General features: G+C 55.5%; 3 protein-coding genes across 3 annotated transcripts; 1 reads left to right on the plus strand and 2 right to left on the minus strand.

Moving 5' to 3' along the window:
* Positions 1-7,650: 7,650 nt before the first annotated feature.
* On the plus strand, positions 7,651-9,435 carry LRP88_09760 (uncharacterized protein; the record flags this gene model as incomplete). The annotated part of the gene is made up of 2 exons (XM_083246238.1): positions 7,651-8,189; positions 8,292-9,435. The coding sequence occupies 2 exons, from the start codon at positions 7,651-7,653 to the stop codon at positions 9,433-9,435; spliced, it is 1,683 nt and encodes a 560-aa protein (XP_083097351.1).
* A 3,186-nt stretch (positions 9,436-12,621) lies between these two features.
* On the minus strand, positions 12,622-13,763 carry LRP88_09761 (PXA domain-containing protein; the record flags this gene model as incomplete). The annotated part of the gene is made up of 2 exons (XM_083246239.1): positions 12,622-13,412; positions 13,463-13,763. The coding sequence occupies 2 exons, from the start codon at positions 13,761-13,763 to the stop codon at positions 12,622-12,624; spliced, it is 1,092 nt and encodes a 363-aa protein (XP_083097352.1).
* A 176-nt stretch (positions 13,764-13,939) lies between these two features.
* Positions 13,940-16,094, minus strand: LRP88_09762 (zinc-finger of mitochondrial splicing suppressor 51-domain-containing protein; the record flags this gene model as incomplete). The annotated part of the gene is made up of 3 exons (XM_083246240.1): positions 13,940-13,963; positions 14,558-15,222; positions 15,278-16,094. 3 exons carry the CDS (start codon positions 16,092-16,094, stop codon positions 13,940-13,942), a joined length of 1,506 nt encoding a protein of 501 aa, XP_083097353.1.
* Between the last annotated feature and the right edge of the window lie 266 nt (positions 16,095-16,360).

A 16,360-nucleotide genomic window follows, 5' to 3' on the forward strand; every position in this document is an offset into this window, starting at 1 on the left:
GGAACCGCTCTTGGGCAATTTCAAACAGTCAGTCCATCCATCAACAAAAGAGAGACGCATTTCCCAACAACAACAGCAAAGATCTTGACTTGAGCCATTACCAATCACCCAAACTCACACTCACACTCACCATCTAAAAGACTTACAACAGACAGCGACGCTAGGTAGATTTTGAACCCCAAAGACGACGCCACCATCTGATGTCGACAAGCAACGGGACGCAGTGGTTCGACCTGCATAGCCGAGGGCCTCTCGATCTGCGGCCGCCTTTCCCAGCAGAAGCGTGGGATGCAGGCGGGGGCCGTGAAACAGGTCCTCTTGCTTTTGCTTGGCTTGCATCGGGGCGCTTAAAGAGACGAGCTCGCGAGTGAGCGCAGGCTCACTTCATCTTTGGCCCTGACGGGTCTGGCTCACTCTATCGTGTCATGCAAAGACGCAGACGCAGCAGCCAAAGGATCTATGCCGAAGGCTCGTGCTCTTCAGGTATCCGTAAGCCACGTTAGATGCCAAGTCAAGGTGTCCCGGCACGTACAGTACAGCCCCGGCTCCCCTTGGTGGTCCTGTTCCCGTAAATCCACAGGCAAAGGGCATGTTGAAGCAGGATCGAGACAATGTCCGCAATCATGACAAAGCAGCAGCAGAAAGAAGCGGGAGGATTAGCATGGGCATCTATCATCTCTCTGCCTCTCCCCCGGTCAACGACGAGTCAGACAAAGTCCGCTCTTGTCACTAACAAGATTCGACATGGCTCCTCGCATCGACACGCTCCGTTCCGTCCACCCCCCGCTAGTGCCGCTCTGCGACCCACCCTTCATCATGGTGCCCGGCGGCAAGAGAAGCATCGTGAAAGGCGGAGAGGCAAGCCTCTGGACATGAAAAACGTCCCGAAGCCCGCGCCAGGCTCGAAAGGGGTTAGGGGGCTCCCTTTCTGGACAAGGGGATCCCTCTCCCCTCTCAGCAAGCAGGGGAGGTAAGAACGCTCTCACAGGCCGCTGAGGGCTTGATCTCCACAGGAGCATAGAGTGGCTGCAGGGAGGGAGGAGGTGGAGCAGCTGTTGAAGAGGAGGAGGGAGGGGGGGGCCTTGCTGTCTGCATGGACGTTTGCTTGCTCGATCATGTTTTGGTGTATGTGTCTGTGTGCGTGCGGACTGTGGGAGAGCAGGGTTTAACGTCTAGGGTTATGAAAAAAAAAAAAAAAAAAAAAAAAAAAAAGATCACAAAGTCTTGTCGAGAGTGAAAGAGGAGGAAGCGATGGGGACGGACAGGGAGACGGCAAGTCAGTCAGTCTTGTTGGGAGCTGATGGGCACGGTTGGCTTGAAACAACCGGCCGATAAGGTTGATCCCGTTGCTGTAGAAGCAAACATCAGGACGGACAAGCTCACGGCATGCACGAGGTCAAGCAACAGCCAGTCTTGTTCTTCAGCAGTCATATTCACGACGGCTGATGAGATCTCAATCGGGCAGCGCAAGGGGCAGATGGCGCCCAAAGAGACAACAAAGATGGATACCATCCCCTAGCTGCGCTTGATTAGCAACCATTGACCAAACACGGCCCCAAGGTAGCAGTTGCATGGCATGGCATGGCATCACAGGGCAGGGCAGGGCAGCATCCATGGCAGGGCAGCAGCAGGGCAGCATGGCACTGACTGCACTGATCAAAGGCTCACCTCCTGCGGTCCCTACAGCACCAGGTCTGAAGGCGATGAAATGCGATTGGCCGCATCACGGTAGCACGGGCGAAGAGGGCGTATATGGCTATACGCCGGGCGTTGGGATACGATACGACATGATGCCGCTGTCATAAGATGCTGGGTTAGATCTGGACGCGCGCTGCGATCCTTCTCTGGAGCCGCCGAGTGGGCGTCGCGTCGTCATGATCTCACCACAGGCGGAGGGCCTCGTTTCTGTCAAGCTTCAGCAGCAACAGGGGGACGACGGATGGGATGGGGGACCTACAGTACTAGTGCGCCATGCCACCACGGGAGAAAAAGCCAAAGCAGAGAGAGCTCGTCTGATGCCGTCAAGTCAAGTCAATGAGCGAGCAAGGAAGCTTGTTCAGGCAACGACTGCCGCGGATGGCTCCAGCTTGATATTACACTACAGACGGATTGGGTCTGGGACCCGAAGATCAGCAATGCAAAACAAAGCATCCTTCCATCTGGCTTTCTTTTTCCGCCGACGCCAACTTGCCATTGTCATCTCACTCGTTGGACGACACCAGCAGGAAAGGAAAGCCACAAAAGAAACGTTTGAGAGGTACCTGGCACCATCAATGGAAGGAAGCGAAAGGTGAACCAGACAGAGTAGAGGGAAGGGAAGGGAAGGAAGAGGAGGGAAAAAAACCCAGACCCCGGTGTCAGGGATCTTGATGGAGCTGGCCAACTGGATCAACAGCCGGACGGCGGATTGGACCGTCCGCGGGCAGAGGCGGCGCCCCTCCCCTCCTCCATTTCTCAGCGGGCTTTCTACTGTCGTCAGGATCTCTCTCTTGTCGGCGGTCGAAAAAGGATGGACGGCAGCAAGCAAGCACAAGAGGTTGCTTGCTGCCCAATGGCTCTCCGTCTGCCGGGGGTGGAGTGGTAGACAAGCTCTAGCTGCGCTCGGAAGTGGGCGCACACCCGTTTATGCCTCCCCCGGAAATTGCGCTAGAGATCTGGCTAGCCATGGGAGCCGTTTTCCTCCATGTTGGACCTCTTTGCTCTGTCTGCGGCCCAGGCCCAACCCCAAGAGAGATGAAGAAATGATACGCGACAATCACCGAGGGTGCAGCGACGGCTCGGAAAGGTTAAAAAGCCAAGCCGCGAGACACGGGAGGAGACATGCCATGACATGGGTACACACAACAGACTCCTGCTGAACAGGACAGGGGGCGGAATGGCGACGTCGACTGGCGATGGGCGATGGATGATGGATGGCGGCAGGCGGCGGCTGTCAAACTGGCTCCAGAAAGGCCCGTCCCACTAGTCTGCCTCTGTCCATGTCAAGCCCCCCGGTTCTGGTTCTTGATTGCTACCAACCTGCTGCTGCAGTTGCAGAGTAGCGGTAGATCTCCGTCTCGGTTCTCGTCTCGACTCGAGGCACCAGGTGTAGGAGAGGTATCCATCCATACATCAGACGGACAGTACAGTACAGTACAGTCAGTACCTACCATGCTTGCTTGCACAGTACCTGCTCCGTAATCCATACACCAAGTTCTACAGGGCATGGCATGGGATAGGATAGGATAAGATGGAGGAGACCAGGCCATGACCCACCGTCATTCCAGTTGCGGAATCCCGAGCACCATGTCATCATGTTGCTTGCTTGCTTGCTTCCTCGACTCAAAAGGTGTGTCTGCGAGAGACGCCGGCTGGCTGCTTGTTCGCCTATAGCACGACGACGACGCCGAGACCAAAAGGAAGGAAGGGGGAAGAGCCCATCGCGGACGGACTATCTGCTGAACACTGCAGATCGATCAAGATGGACGAAACACTCACATCTTCGCTCAGACTAATGCTAACCCACGAGCTGATTCACAACACAGACCAACAACTCAAAAAAAGAGGGCTGTCGAGTGGACCACGGCCACACGTGCGCCCAGTCCGTTACAGAGTAACATGGCTACGACTCGCTCCCGCCCGTCCTGGTATGTAGCTACTACCTATCGAGGTATCCTGGGGCGGCACATCTCCACGGCCTACGATGTTTGCCCGCGCCGCTAGACTTTGGCCAGTAAGCTAAGCCATGCCGCTGAACGGGCTTGGCCAGGGGACGGACCAGGAAGAACGGTACAAGACCAACAGCAGCGTAGTGTCCCGGGATTATCGAGCATAGCATCGGGGTATGGTCAGCGCGCGCACGCATGAGAGTGTGAGAAAAAAACGTGCCTCGTCAAGCCTGGCCTGGCCTGGAAGACGGGGGTGGGTGGTGGTGAGGCCCGAGCATGGCTCGACCACCCTGGAACCACGAGGCAAAGGCGAGGCGAGGAAAGACGCGAGAAGGAAGGGAGAAGAGATGGGCCAGGACATGGCGCACGAAGGACAAGGCTGAGCGAATCAAACCGCCAGAGCCTCGCTGATGAGTGGCTCTCGTCTGCCCCCCCTCCCCTCTTCCCTTCACCCATCATCTCCGCCCCAGGCCTGACCCCATCCGATGAGACAAGGCGCGAGAGCCGGATCTCGCCATCCGGGCGGGCATCGGTCTTCAAGGGCACCGTGATGACAGAGTCCGGCGTTCGGGGAGTAAATGGAAGCAAGCAATGGACCACGGACGGTGAGGTGAAGGAAGGGGGGGCCGGCCAGCCAGCCGGCGAACGAGGCCACGAGCTGGCCCGTCCGAGGCTGAAGGCTGAAGCAGAGCTGAAGGGAACGGCTCTTGTGCCTGGGGCTAAGAAGCTAAATAGTGACATTGGCCGCCTTACCCTTTTCAACACCTTTCGGGTTTTGTTGCTCGCGGCTGGCCTGGGTTATGATTATCATCCTGGAGTCTGCTTCTGGTCGGTCAGGGACCAGGGCTGCCCGAGACCCTTGTCCATGCCATGAGCAAGCCGGACCTCCCGCCGTCGTCGTCGCTGCTGAATGTATCTCATCCGTGGCCCGTCAGTCGATCTTTGCTGGGGGTGAGAGGTAGGGGGGAAGCGAGCGAGCGAGCGAGCGGTCGGTGCTTTTCCGTCCGTCTGATGGCATGGCATGGTCGCGGCCTGGTCTGGAGGGAGGGAGGGGCGTTATACCAGAAGCAGCATGTCGATATCGCGGGCTCATATGCTCAGGCTCAGTCTGACTCTCTCACGCCAGGGCGGGATGGATTTCGTATCTGGGGAGGATCTGGCTTAGCAGGTGACCTGGTCCACTCATGGTGGACTCCCTCTCGGAAGAAAGGGCCTGGTTCTATGGCCCCCTCCTACCATAGCCTCTCCAGTTTAAACCCAGTCGAGCCCAGGCCATCTTGGACTGTCGAATGGGCATGGCTCTTGGCGCCGGCGCCGCACTCTGAGGGCAGTGAGAGATGCCCTATGAGAGTAGCGAGCTGGTGGCCTTGTTAGGCGACTATCTTTTTAGCCCGCGCGCGTCGGTCCTGCTCTTGAGCCAGCATGGGGCCCCTTCCCCCTCTCAGACTCTCTCTCTCTTCTCAACGGGCGGTTGAGACACACTGAGACGCATCTCTTTCTCGCTCGCAGAAGCACCCACACCTGCTCCGAAGTATTACACACCCTGCTGCTTTGGAGCAGAGTGGTCCCTTCTCGTGGGGGAACGATGTCATGTCGGCATTGAAGCACTGCGAGGCACCAACCAGACCAGAGAAGAGGAACAGAGTTGTAAGGCCCTGGTCGAAATGCCTCATGCCTCATGCCTCATGCCTCGTGCTCGTGCTCGCGGCTTGTGGAAGAAAAAAAAAAAAAAAAAAAAAAGCGAGAGGGCAAGCGGGTACCATACTCGACTCGGCACGCCCCGTCCTTCTTCTGACCTCATCTTGATGGGCCCAGGTCTGTAATCATGGGCCTATGTATCCAACTAACCCTTTCTCGAAGAGAAGCAGGGCCGGTTCGTCCAAGAGGGGAATGAGGAAATGAAGAGTCGACGGTGGTTCGTCCGGAACGGGTGAGACACCAGAGAAGAGGAAGAGGACGGGAGAAGGTTCCTGGGATATGCAAGGGAGAGAGAGGGAGAGTGAAGAGTCTTGCCCTGACACTGGCTTGCTTCCTTTGGTCATTGCTTTCTTTTTCGACTTTCTCTCTCTCTCTTGATCAAAAGCTTGTGTCTCTTGTCCTTGAGAGGTGCCTGTCTGTCTCTCACCTCACCTATCAGATTGGCGCTGACCAGGGGGGTCTACCCACGCACGCCGTCTCCCAACGGCTGACGATTGTGAGTTGCTTTTCCCGCGAGCGGCGACCTTGCCTTGCCGGGGTGGAGGGATGACAGACGAGAAGGAGAGGGAGGGAAAGCAAGCGTTGGACCCTGGCTCACCGGTCCACCCCCGAGCCATCATGATGCCCATGCCATGCCCGGTCTATTCCTCTTGGTTGTTGTCGTCGGTCGGCCGGTCGTCCTCATCTGCCGCGCTTGTTAGTGTGTGTGCGTGCGTCGTGCCTGTCTGTGCTGTGTCTGTACATAGGCGCGTGTGCGTGTGAGAGGGAGGAGGTGAAGTCTTGGTCTTGCCCTGGAGGCATCGCCATCGGTTGTCTTGCTTGTCATACCCCATGCGAACCAGGTTTCCCCGTCATTCTCATATCTCTGTATCCCCCATGCCATGCTATCCTATCCCGTCACCATCACCACCACCACCACTGCTACTCGCTCACACTCACACTAAGTCGACCTCTAGAGAGATTCACCTCTCTCTCAGTCCACACACACTCCCCTCTAATCTCTGGCACACCCCTCCCCCCCTTGCAAGAGCCCCCCCCCCACATCCTGGACCGGTATTCCTCGTGCGTTCTGCATCCCATCCCATATACATACATATGTAGATGGACCAGGTCGTCGACCTTTCTGGGGCTTCGTCTTTACATATGTAGCACAGTGAAAGGGCTAAGGGTCTCACTCACCACCACATCGCCTCGTCTCGCGTCTACGACAGTACAAGACAACGATTATACTCAACGGTCTGGCCTCGTGCTGGAACGTCCGCCTCAGTCTGCGGCACCCGCCATCGAAACTCTGTCGTCCGGATCTAGCTACGCAGCTGGTCCTTTTTTCTCCGTCCCGTCCATCTGCCGCCCTGTTTTGTCTGTGTGGCTGTCTCTTGTTCCCCGTCCGCCCGCACCACCACCACAACCGAACTGCACTGCACCAGAAACGACCTCCACACTGTTACCAACCGACCTCCGTTCCGTTCCTGTCTTGTCTTGACTTGTCTTGTCTCTCGCCCTGCCGCGTTTACCTTTTGGTCAAAGTCTCCGCAATCTCCACGAGGTGCAACAGAAGGGGAAAGAGAGAAAGGAAGCAAGAAAAAAAGCAAACTAGAAGAAACTTCCCGGCCATTGTCTCACTTTCTGAGGGGAGCATCCGCGTGGGACAGCAGACGGGAAGAGTGAGAGAAGGCTCTTTCCCCCCCTCCCTCCATCAGAAGGAGTCCCAAGTCTTGAACTTGGCCAGGAAGAGTTGACAGGTGAGAGAACAGGTCTTTGCTTGTTCTGCAGCCCTCAGCCCTGAACAGACGAGAGAGCTCCACGGCCCCGTCTTTGGGAGAGGAGGCTGCGTCTGAGTGCATGCGCCAGAGCTGCTGCTGCCTCAAAGAGTAGCTGTTCTCGCCCCCAACACCACCGTTCTATCCGACCCCCTGGTTGGAACTTGGTTGGGTTGATCGACAGCAAACGTGGATCGGTCCCCTTCCTTTTCTGCACTTTCAGGGACCAATCTGGGCAAGACGATGCATCTCCTCATCGACAACTCGTATCAAACGTGAGGGCCCATCCCACCAAGTCTCTGTTCCCTCGTCCTTCCCCAGCTTTATCTGGTGGTCAGCATCTCGAGGGAGCCTGATTATTCTTCCAACTCTATACACCACCAACCGGCGCAGGTCTCGCCCCCCCAATCAATTGATTGTTCCTGTGGACAGGAACTCTCTGCTGCTGCTGGCTCTGTTGGGGGCTAAGCTACCGCGAAACATTACTTCTTATTGACCCCAGTGTTAGCTGGAAGACAAGACAGATATAACATTACATTTACAACATGAACAACGTCAATGGGACGTCGACAATGGGCCACGACACCATCATGGCCCAGAGCAATGGTAGCTCCAACAGCAATGGCTACAGCAGCGATACCTGGACCAGCATGAGCCCCTATAGCCAGAGCCCATACAGCGCCAGTCCATTGACCGAGTACCCATCCTTTGGAGCCTTTGTCAGTCACGGCATGCCTTCAGAACCGTTAAATAGGATGCCCCCGCCGCCGCCGCAGCCTCACCAGATGATCCAACCAGCACCGCCCCCGCCCCCGATGGCCCATCACCAGCTTCCAATGCTCAACACGACATGGCCGAGCCAACTGACGAACCCGACTCCCTCAGGGAGCTACTCAGCACCGCCCCTATCAATAACACCCGCCACGAGTGCACCGCCTGTGGACCCTCCCAGGTTACCGACGCAGCATGAAAAGTCCAGGAAGACGCTCACTACCGAGCAGAAGAGGGCAATGTGCCAGTTTCACGAGGACAACCCAGGCACTCGACAGGCCGACATTGGAGCCCGGTTTGGTGTCGAGAGAAGGTAGGCAGGCCCTGGAGAGACGGAGCTTTGAGCAGATGGCTAGCTATCCTTCCTGTCCATGGAGGAGCAACAAGAGAACAAGGTCTGACACATTCATCACAGCACGGTTTCCAAGGTTCTGAGGCACAAGGATCAATATCTCAAGCGGGATCAGGAGCCAGAAAACCCAGCCGTCAAGCGCGGAAAGGGCAAGCACCCCGACTTTGACCGCACGCTCAGCAACTACGTCAGGAGACAACAGCAGCGAGGATTCAAGGTCAGCGACGAGGAGATCATGGAACAGGCCAGGCTGTTTGCCCACGCGAGCGGAAACCAGGAGAACGTCCTCAACGGCCTGACGAGTAGCTGGCTACAAAAGTTCAAGCAAAAGCACGGCATTGGAGGAGCCAAGTTGACACGGAGGGCCTCAGAAGCCAATATCCCCGACAGTGCTCGACTATCAACGTTGGTCACCAAGAACAACAGCGGCCAGGACATTCTATCTCCGACCTCGCCTACGGGAAATATCTCGCCCCTATCTGGGAGCCGGAGCGATGAGGATGGCCCTATCGACGGTATCGACTTTGACTTTACATACAAGCACCCCGAGTCTCAGTCGACCACATCCCTGTCCAGCGATCTGAGAGATAATCCGGCATCTTCGTTCTCAGGCACAATGAGCCCAACAGGCACTTTTACGTTCTCGCCTGACCCCAACGTTGGAGGCTTCCCCATGGATCAACTGCGAGGCGCCGATTTTCAGTCTCGAGAGAAGAGGAGCAACACGTTCCCATCACTCAACATCGACTACGTGAACCAGGTATCAGGGTCGACCGAGCCAATGACGCCTCGACATATCTCATCGTCTACGGCACCATCTTCGGCTCTCGAGTCGCCTCAGCACGAACTCCACGGAGCACCTTTCAGCATCGACACGAGCGTCAACTCGCCCCCTCCGACGCTGCGCCGCAGCAGCAGCAACTCGAGCATCACACGCTCCACCACCACCTGCCCGACCCCTGTCGACTCTTCCCCCGTCTCACCTTCACAGGAGGATGCCCGTCGTGCCGCCCAGACGTTGCTGACCTACATCCAGACGGCTGGCAACTTTGACTCGAACGACTACATAACCATCGTGCAGCTGACCAAGAAGCTCAAGATCCACCAGCATCAAGGTGGCCGGCCCTCAATAGGGGGTCTGTCTCGCATTCCCGAGGGCGACGTCGAGGCGCCCGCTCTTATATCGGCCAAGATGGAGACGACGTGAAGATCTGATCAAGGGGGGGAAGACTATGCGCTTACGTGTTTTCTTGTTGACTGACGCTGGGCGTTTTCTTGTTTCTTTCACAGCAGGGACCACTCGCTGCACAGGGTTGCTCTTGTGCTGCAAGAGCCCGTCGCAGAAGAGAGAGTGCCTTGGTTTAAAGACCAAAATGGGAGGGATGGGCCATATCTGCTCACGCGGAGAAGAAAAAAGGGGCGCCCTCCTGGCATTCGCGCCTCGCGTCATGGACGCTTGAGGCTAGATCTGTTTGTTGACTACATGTTTTGATTTGCCATATAGTCAGTCGCTTCTACTCTCGACGATCCCTCCTCGACCTTCGATGCCCATTAACCGGTCAACGACGAATATCTAGAGTTGTATATATTATATAGATACACTCACACGATTCGACTTTACTCGAGATACCACGACGACTAATCAATCCACCGAAAGAGAGAACAACATGGACCGGAAAAAAATATTAAAAAATATACCAAATCAACTCTTTTATTACTCGATACCACAACCCCCCAAGACTTATTTCTCCCGCTCACGCGAACCCGAACACAATTTTACATACAACAAATCGTCCACACGACCCTTTTTCAGAACCTGCTTCTACTCGCTCGTGAAGGGTGGTAGAAGCATGGTTTTATGAGAACAGAGAGGAGGAAGAAGGGAACAATAAAGAGAGGGGTTGTACGATGAGCAGTACATGAGCTCAACGATGCTTCATTTTTGTCTCTTGAATTTTGGTTCCCCCCTTTTCTCTCTTGTCTTGTTTTATTATTTATTCTTATACCTCTACGTTTCTAGTATAGTTTCTGTTTTCTTTTTCCTTTTCCATCGTACATCACAAGGCATCGCTGCGGAGGGCATAATCATGTTTTTTCTGTCTATGGCAAACATTCCTTGGGTTACTACTCACATCGCATGCGTTTTGCTCACACACACAAAGACGAGAGGGTACTTGCTGCGAGGCATCGGCATTCAAGGGAAAGGGGTAACGGGGGAGTGTGGGATGGAAATTTGGTCTGTTTTTTCTGGTCTGGGTGAAGCGTCTCTATTTTTTGACAGATGCTTCGGTCATCATGGAAAGGGGGGGAACAAAATGGGAGGGGAGGCTCAGGAAAAGAAGGTGACATTGGGATTCATGGGAATATACGTGCTCGATGATGAGAGGCGGTGGAAATCAATGTGTTGGGAGACTTTAGTTGGGTGGAGGGTCGCTTGCCCCTTGTTTTGGGATGCTCAGTTATGGACATTCCTTTCGAATAGTTGAGGATAGGGAGGGAAGGGAATGAGCGGCGATTGTGCATTTGGAAATGCCCTTGTTCTTGAACAACTTGACCTCGTCCATCTTTGCTATTCATCGTGAAACTCGATCGAAATGGCCATTCATTATCTACTGACAAAATAGGGTATCATCATCATCGCACTCTACACATCTACTCCGAGCCTCTCCTCCCACAGATCCGTCACCCCCTTTTCGCTGAGCTCCGGCATCAGCCTCACGAGCACCAACTCGAGAATGCTGTACATGAGGTGCTTGTTGCAGTACTCATCGTCCAGCACCAGGAGGAGCCGCTCCATCTCGTCTACCAAAAGATCCTCCTCGTCCGATGAGGAATCCCCCTCACCGGTGGACGCCCCGCGCCGCCATAAGCGACCGCCAAAGTAGAGGCTTCCCACCCCCTTCGGCAGCAGCCCCCAAAGGGCGTTAGCGGCTCTGCGACGCAAGGCCTGCAGCTCGGCATCGGAGGAGGGTGGGAACAAGCTCGTCGTGCCGGGGGCGTTGTTGGGGAAGAGGACGCCTCGGAGGGTGCGCAGGAGAGGGGGGAGATGAGAAGGAGAGAAGAGAGAATGAATGTGATGAGAGAGTAGCCTACGGAAGAGAAGGGGTTAGCTCGCATCTCAAGTCAAAGTCGCGCAGCGTAACGTAGTGCAGCGCATCGCAGCGCAGCGCAGCGTGGGGGGGGGTCCTTGTCAAACAAGCGGAACGGCTTTGTCCCTCTGCAGCAAGGGGCACATGTTTCGATGCGAGCGTGAGTAACACGAGGCTGTCAATGGACCGCTGGGCCTCAGCGTCGTATGCATGGACCGGCCGGCAACGATGGAGGGTGGTGCTGCCATCTTGATCCAGGAAGCCGGGCAGCATCCAAGGCGTGAAATTGAGACCGGGGATAGGTCAGACAAGGGGGGACCTGTCGAGTGCGGGGAAGCGCAGACAGAGACGCGTTCAGCCCGGCGTGTTTGATGCAGGAGCTGTGATATTACACAGCAGGTCCATGAGGCGTGACAGAGAGACACGGCGGCTGATGGGTGTTGGTGGGTGGTGTGCAAACCAATGTCACCAGACGGATTCGCCCCTCAAGGTCGGCAAGGCAAGGTAAGGCAGGGCAAGGCAGGCCCATCAAGGATGGTTGCGGTTGTGCAACCGTCTCGGATACCAGCATGGTTCCTTCAGAGATGAGGCCTGACAGACCAAACCGCTCCTGGCAGGTTGAGAGGTGCCACTCGGTGGTATCATCTTTGGCCAGGCCAGGCCAGGGCATCGCCAATCCTCCCTCACTCCCCCTCCTCGACGAGAAAGGACAAGACAGGTCCGACTTTCATCGTCTCGGGAAATCCCAGCTAGCCTCTCGGGTGGCGCGGCACGGGGCGAGAGTCAATTCAAGCTTGTTGGTGTTGTTTGTTGCTCGCCTCTCTCGACTGAGCAGAGGGCGGTCTGTCGCCTCCAACAAGCTGACATCCCGGTCAGGGCCGGGCGCGTAATCTTGTAATCCTGCTGGACGAAGCGACCTAGCTTGGCGCACCTCGTCAAGCAATCGGAAGCCAAAGACGGCGCTACGCCCTTCGATTGGCTGTTCCTAAAGACCCATCCCGTCCATGTTCGAGACACCAAACGTCGATAGTGAAATCGTCTTGCCCTGTTTTCGTGCGCTTGCGACCGACTGACTGTGGATTGTGAAGGAGGGTGTGCGCCAAAAACGTTTTATCGTTGAACAAGCAAGACGGACGGCATGGGCCGTAAACCACCGGGCGGCCCAATTTGCCTCACCAAGCCGTTGAAGTATCCCTGTTCTGCAAGCTCACTGGAGCATCAACAGGTCCAGTGACTCGGCACTCATGCGAGGTGAATGAAGGGGTAATAGAGTCCATCAAGAAATCCAAGGGAATGCTCATATCTTACCTGTCAACAGGCCCATCGTGACCAGCTATTCGTCCAGGTCCGTTAATCGCGCCGTACTGGAGAAGCGACAGAAACCCGGCAAGCCAAGGCATGCGCATGCTCAACTCGAGCAGGTTCCCAAGACAGGTCCAGATTCGACATGATAGGATGGGGGCTTTGGCTGTGTCGGATGACCTCGGGTTGGAGCATGAGATGGAAGCGGCCGACTTGTCGTGATCCATCACAGCTTCCTTTTCTTCCAAGGGCGTGGTTCTAGCGGGAAGAGATGAAGCCATGACAAGAGCCGTGGTGATGAAGCGAAGCGAGCCCACAACCAGCATCCCCAGTTGGATCACGCCCAGGAACATGGACCGTACAGACCACGCACGGCCGCCCTTGACCTCGAGTTGGGGCTCTGGGGATTCAGCTGAACTCTCCGACATCGCCCCTTTTTCCTTCTTCTCTCGTATCACCCTGGATGAGATGCAGATTCCCTCGTATAACAGCCACGGCTGAGAGGCTTTATTGGCAATGACATTGCCAATGATGAGCTCGGAAAAGATCTGCTCGACGAGGGCTGTGAGACAAGGGTTCTCCAGGTCCTCGGTTGGTAACAGGATGGCCAACACGCCCTGAACGAGCAGCTGACGGTAGAGCGCCTCGTTCTCCTTCTGATCTGATGCTGTGTCCGGGTCATCTGAGCGAGGAACGGGCGCAAGATGTGGAAGAGGGCATAGAGCATGATACGCCTCTCGAGGGTCCACCTCTACAGGCGGCCTCGATACAGCATTATGCGCAGTACGGTAAGCTGGTGGCGGTTAGACGGTATCAAGGTCATTTAGAGCGTAGAGGTCCCACCAGTGATGTGCTTGTCCAGCAAGTCAGGTATCTCGTCTAGCAGAAGACTCTCCAGATCAACCTTCCTAAACCGTTGCTCCAACGCCCGTGAGCAGTGGGCGATGATGTGTAAAATCTCTGACACAAAGTTCTCATCCGAGGTTATTTTGCTATACCAGCTCTGGACAAACTCTCTCATAATAATGGCGAGGAATGCGTATAGTTGAAGATCGACATCGTTGCGACTGGTCAGAGGCGGGAGCAGCTCATCGATGGGCACCTGCGCATCTCGGCTCTTGTCTCCAAGCTGCGGTGAGCACAGCGTGCGACGTATTAGAAGAGATGTCGCTCGGTCAGACAGCGGATCGGACGAGTTCGAGCGGTTCGGCCGGCGTGAGGTAGCAGAAGACGGTGCATCCGCCTCGAAGGCGACGGTCTTGGAACGTGGGGCCGGAGGGCGGACAGGAAGAGTGGCCGCGGCCACGGGAGAAGCGGCGGTCATGACCGGGACGATCGACTAGGCTTCGCAATCATGGCCCGGCGTCGGAGGCGGGTTATAGTGAGGGCGGCGGACGTGGTTGAAGTTATTATCTCTAGTTTGGAGGTTGGAGGTTGACTTAACAACAGGTCGCAGCCTGGCCGCATGTAGTGTCGCCGTGTTAAGCTCCTGCCCGCCAACGGCACGGGTTGACCCGCTCGCTCGCTCGCTCGCTACTGCCCTGCCTGAACCGTGCGTTGCAGGCGCGGGGGAGGCATGTCGTCGTGCCTGCTTTACCTGCATTAGCTACGGCGACGGCATGGCATGGAAGTTGTCATTAATCAAGCTTGATTTTGAAGGATTTACTTAATGCAACCCTTGCAGATCAGTTATGAATAATCGCTAAGTGGTCTAGGTTCAGGAGATGTTCTTATTTTCTACTACTTCCTCACAAGATGTAAGAAGTAGGATGCCTTCGGTCTGGTCTATCCAGACACGACTAAATGCTACAGATTCTGTACAATATGGGTACAACTCCTCCCAACCTCAGTCATGTTCACATTTTACTCCTCATTCTTAACCGTCGTCTCATATCTGTACAGTCAAGGTTAGCGTTTATATCAACAAGGACAATCGACAACATACCTCTTGCCACGGAACGCCCAAACACCCCAGTTACCACAGCTGATATCCTGGGGATCCATGTCATTCAGATCCCATCGAAGACTTCGGAAGACGTTCTCGCCGGGCTGAAGAAGGATATCAAACTCTCCCTTCGACTTCTTGTTCACCCATTCCACATCCCGTTCCATATCAAACTGAGTATATCCAGTGCTGATAATAGGAACCTTGGTCTCGAGAAGCAGAGGAAGCGTCTCCTCCCACTCGTGACTGCTGGCAGGGTGACCCAGACCGGGGTGGAAGAGCACAAAACAATCAAAGTAGGGATCGTATGGCGCAAAGTGCTGGGTCTTGTGGATGGTGTGGTAGTAATCCACGATCGTGCTAATCTTCATCTTGTACCAGACACGATCTTCCACCACCGCTCCAAAGGGGTTCGATGGAGTCCGTTCCGGCAGTGGAAACTCGTCGTCACGGTTGGCCATACTCTCTGGTCCGATAAAGATGAGATGAAGTCGGGCCTCGGGGAACATGTGTGCCAACTGCACCCAAGCAGGTCGCGGCAGAGACGACTCAGCACGAGCTCCCAGGATGAAAAGTCTCACAGGTGGGGGCTCAGGCCGGAGCTGGTTGACACCATAACCTCGGCCAGACTTGGGGGGGTGCAGGTTGTACCGCAGGGCTATCGTCATATGTTAGCTATGCAATATCTGGTCATGGCAAGTTGAAACACCAACCGCTGAAACTCTTCAATCCCTCCGCAGTCAATCGTTCTCCCTTCTTCATGCTATACGGGCTAAGCTCGTGAAGAACACTGCCAATCGTAACGGGGTATGTCAAGAGACGGGTAATCTGTCTCATCGAACGATCAGAGTTGACGGCATCAAACTCCCGGGTGTACATGAAAGTATCCCAGTTTGTCATGTTGATAGCAGCGTCCTCCATTTGCAGGTCCGGGAGGTTTGCCTCATGGAAAATTCGGCCAGAACGCAAATCATGATCATCCTCGTTGATCTGTCGAAGTGTATCGCAAATTTCAAGATGCTTCTCGTAATCGTCCATCCAATGTTCCTCACAGCAGTAAACGGGAAGTCCGCAGTCAGGGCAGTCAAAGTTGACATGAGCCGGTGCCTGGGTACCGCCTTGGGGCTTGGCATCTTCGTGCTGGGGGGCGATAGTCGGAACCTTGGTTTGCTGGTGATCGGGGTGTGGGCAGTAGGCATGCTGTCGCATGAAGGCCGCTCGACGTCGGAACTCCGGGACTGGGGACTTGGAGAACGGGTGGAACAGGTTATCCTCGCTGAGGCGCACTGGAGGTTCCGGACTTTTGCTCGCAGCTGCAGCTTCGGATTGATTCTTCGCCGTAGTCGAAAAGTCCCTTTGGGCAGGCGAAGGTCGCTTTTGGTCCTTGGTCGTCGAATGGACGCTTCGGATATGATGGGCTGATATTCTCATCCATGGCTTCGCCTGGCCCCCAGTGGCCAATTGCCTCCGAAGAGTAGCAGAGCAGCGCCCGCAAAGGCTAGAAGCCGCTCGCCGCAAGGTAGGCTCCATTTTGTGCCGGAGCAATCGAGTCTGGGACTTGAATTGGTCGTCCTGGGCTCACCAAAAGACCTGGTGGTGTCGCAGAGTGGGATATTTCGAGGAGCTCGGGCCACCGTCGTTCTGCGCCGCAATATCGTTCCTCCGACGCGTCCTAAACTTTTGAATCAAAGCTCGCACCAGCCTCGAGCTTTAAACATCAGCTTCGTTCGACGCGACTCAATCGACCAAGCAAAAGTCCTTGAAGCCGCGCAGGCTCAACTGCGCCTAGCCGCAAA

The sequence above is a fragment of the Fusarium phalaenopsidis genome (genome assembly GCF_050370095.1).
Source record: "Fusarium phalaenopsidis strain FUZ10S chromosome Unknown contig_32304, whole genome shotgun sequence".
Lineage (NCBI taxonomy): Eukaryota > Fungi > Ascomycota > Sordariomycetes > Hypocreales > Nectriaceae > Fusarium > Fusarium phalaenopsidis.